At 50.1% G+C, this 3,743-nt stretch overlaps 1 protein-coding gene across 1 annotated transcript; it reads left to right on the forward strand.

Moving 5' to 3' along the window:
* Positions 1–187: 187 nt before the first annotated feature.
* LOC103807733 (serine/threonine-protein kinase TAO3) lies at positions 188–2,960 on the forward strand (the record flags this gene model as incomplete). Its single annotated transcript, XM_009080479.1, has 4 exons — positions 188–427; positions 1,592–1,804; positions 2,187–2,369; positions 2,515–2,960. Coding segments are annotated over 4 exons (798 nt in total), but the record flags the coding sequence as incomplete, so codon positions are not given.
* Positions 2,961–3,743: the final 783 nt, after the last annotated feature.

Below are 3,743 nucleotides of genomic sequence, written 5' to 3' on the forward strand. Positions count from 1 at the left end.
GTGGGTGCTAGCTGGTCACTGTTAGCGTCCCCATGGTGCTGCTGGGTTTGTGTTTCCCTGACACATGGAAGTCCTGGATGTTGTGTAGACAAGTGACCAGGACTTTTTGCCTCGTGATCTCGACTGCTGCATCTCCAGACAGAGAGAGAGAGTCAGTGCTCAGCCCTTGCCTTGTGCTCTGGTGCAGGAGCTGAACAAGAAGCGGACGCAGAAGGAGATGGAACACGCCATGCTGATCCGGCACGACGAGTCGACGCGCGAGCTGGAGTACAGGCAGCTGCACACGCTGCAGAAGCTGCGCATGGACCTGATCCGGCTGCAGCACCAGACTGAGCTCGAGAACCAGCTGGAATACAACAAGCGGCGAGAGCGGGAGCTGCACAGGAAGCATTTCATGGAGCTCCGGCAGCAACCAAAGAACCTGAAGGTGCTGGGAGCTTTCCTTCCTCCTCCTCCTGCCTCTGTCCTGCCGGGCAGGCTGTGCCGTGCTGTGCTGTGCTTGCTGCCTCCTCCACGTGCTGCAGGACCACTGCTCTCTGCTCCCTGTGCTCTCCCTTGCATCCCTTCCCTTTGCACAGAGCTGCTCTGGATAAGTTGTGGGCTGTGATAACACAGAGCTTGTGGAGGGTTTTATGTGCTGTGCTAATTGAGGCTGATGGGTAAAAATAGTCCAGTCCTGAGCAAAGTGTTACAGAACTTGCTTCTGATGAGCTGTGTGTTGTTCAGGGCCTCACTGGTGTCAGCCTAGAAACCTCAATATGGAGAGGGTTTGGGTGGTGCTTTCAGAGTCAACAGAGAAAGAGAGCACAGGGGTGTGCTGAGTGCTCTGTGCTGTCCCAGTTTGGCTGCAGGCTGGTTACAGACCTCTGAGCCGCTCCCTGTGGGGAGAGGTCTGTTTCTCCTCCCAGTGCCATAGAATCATGGAATAGCCTGAGTTGGAAGGGACCCACAAGGGTCTTCAAGTCCACATCTTGGCCGTGCACAGGACAACCCCAAGAATCACACCATATGCCTCAAGAGTATTGTCCAAACACTTCTTGAACTCTGTCAGGATTGGTTCTGTGACCACTTTCCCGAGGAGCCTGTTCCAGTGCTCCTCCCTTGATACAAGTTGATGTTGTTCCCTTGGGTCCTGCCACTGCTCACCAAAGAGAAGGCACATTGCTGTCATTGTGCCACACCCTCATGAGTTCTCAGATCTGTACCTTCCACGTGGTGCACAGTTGAAGTGGGGGAGGCCTTGGGGAGGAAAGAGAACGGGAGGGAGGTCTGGAAAAAGCATTTTGGAAGGCAGGCAGCAGGGTGATGGGCTGGTGACCTGCAGACAGCAGGGGCAGAGGATGGAGGTGCTGTGGGCTGAGGAGGGCTTTGTGGGTCCTGCTCCTGGCCTGGCCCACCGTCAGGGCTGCAGCAGGGCCTGAGCTGATGCTGTGGCTAGATCTCTGTGTGAAGCACACCCTGCTCACAAGGTGCAGGTGACAGCACAGAGTACAGGGGAGCTGTGTTTCACCAACCCACCCATTCTGGATGTACCATAACCTCTCCATTCCCAAAGCTCTTCGCGCTCTTCACATCGTTCCTTCCTTGGCAGGCTATGGAAATGCAGATCAAAAAGCAGTTCCAGGACACATGCAAAGTGCAAACTAAGCAGTACAAAGCACTGAAGAATCACCAGCTGGAAGTAACTCCAAAGAGTGAGCACAAGACAATTCTGAAGAGCCTGAAGGACGAGCAGACGCGGAAGCTCGCCATCCTGGCCGAGCAGTACGAGCAGAGCATCAACGAGATGATGGCCTCGCAGGCGGTAGGTGGAGGGGGCTCTGCCCAGGGCTGTGGAGGTGGGGGACAGTCAGGCCTCACAGCACTCCAGGGTGGTGTTCTCCAGCCACTGGATGGTTCTGTTGATAACAGCTGTTTAAATAATGCATCAGGTGGCTCTTTCCTGCTTGGAATAAGCATGCCATTAAACATGTACCCTTACCCTGCTGCCCCTTGTGTGCTGGGGGTTAAACTGGATCTTCTCTGATGCTCTATGTGAGTGGGGAAGCTGCTGTTCATGAAGCCCTTCCTGCTTTCTCCCTCTGCCTCCAACACCACAGCCTCTGGGCTTTGGGAAGGAAGAGCAGCACATCACTAGTGGAATCACCCGCGGAGGTTTCAGTGTTGTTTTCCCGGTGCTCTTACAGCTGCGGCTGGACGAGGCCCAAGAAGCAGAATGCCAAGCCCTGAGACTGCAACTCCAGCAGGAGATGGAGCTGCTCAACGCGTACCAGAGCAAAATTAAGATGCAGACAGAAGCACAGCACGAAAGAGAACTCCAGAAGTTGGAGCAACGGGTGTCGCTGCGCAGGGCACACCTGGAACAAAAGGTACGTCCCGGGGGGCTGTGCTGGGGGCACCTGGTGCAGGTTGGTTGGACCAAGGGTGGGGGGTGCTGTGCTGTGCTGAGGGGCTGCTGACTGTGCAGGGGTGGGGGGTGCTGTGCTGTGGGGCTGCTGACTGTGCTCGTTGCAGATCGAAGAGGAGCTCGCCGCCCTCCAGAAGGAACGCAGCGAGAGGATCAAGTTTCTGTTGGAAAGGCAGGAGCGAGAGATCGAAACGTTTGACATGGAGAGCTTGCGAATGGGCTTTGGGAATTTGGTCACATTAGAATATCCCAAGGAGGACTATAGATGAGGTTAAATTTCTTTGCCATTTAAAAACAAAACAAAAAGACAAAAAGCAAACAAAGTAAGGATAAAACTTGCAAACCCAACATTCCCCATGTTGACGGGTGTGCTCTCTCTCTTTCTGTCTCTCTTACTGACATCGTGTCGGACCAGTGCCTGTATATTCTTACTCCATCAGGGGCCCCTTTCCCCCGTCACATCCCGGTGCAGGACAGCTCCTGGCAAGTCTTTTCCATAGTATGTCACAGTATTGATGTCTCTGTGCAATGATTAAAAATGTTTCAGTGAAAACTTTGGAGACAATTTTAATGGAGAAAAAAAAAAAACCAAGTGGATGTATGTTGCTTTTGAGCAATCACTCATTTTACCACCAATCGATGAAAGTACAAGCAAAAAAAAAAAAGATAGGAATAACTAAAAGATATCTACGATCCCAGGGGGAGAGAGACTGAATCCGCAGCCTTACCTTAACTAGCTGCTGCATAAGTTTATTTTATTTTTATTTTTTTGGTATTTATTCATCAGGAATAATTAATGTATGTTGCTTTTGAGCAATCACTCATTTTACCACCAATCGATGAAAGTACAAGCAAAAAAAAAAAAGATAGGAATAACTAAAAGATATCTACGATCCCAGGGGGAGAGAGACTGAATCCGCAGCCTTACCTTAACTAGCTGCTGCATAAGTTTATTTTATTTTTATTTTTTTGGTATTTATTCATCAGGAATAATTAAATTAAAAAAAAATTTTATTAAAGATTGAAAAAAATTTGATACATTTTACAGAAAAAAAAAGAAAACTTAATCGTGCTGTACATATCAGTGGTGACATATTAGTACTTTTTTGGGGCGGGAGGGGCGGGCGACGACGTGGTGATTTTTAGGAGAACCATGCCAGGGGTGGCAGGGATGAGCCCTCACCCCTGGGCATATTCTTGATTGTATCATAATCATTTTCTGCTGTCGCAGAGAATGTGAATACACTTAAATGAGCCCACAGGATCCCAGTAGCACAAATTGGGCTTTGTCAAATCGTGTATTTTGTGTATAGAAGGAATTTAAGGAGAGCTTTTA

Source organism: Acanthisitta chloris, unplaced genomic scaffold, assembly GCF_000695815.1.
Source record: "Acanthisitta chloris isolate BGI_N310 unplaced genomic scaffold, ASM69581v1 scaffold39638, whole genome shotgun sequence".
Taxonomy (NCBI): domain Eukaryota; kingdom Metazoa; phylum Chordata; class Aves; order Passeriformes; family Acanthisittidae; genus Acanthisitta; species Acanthisitta chloris.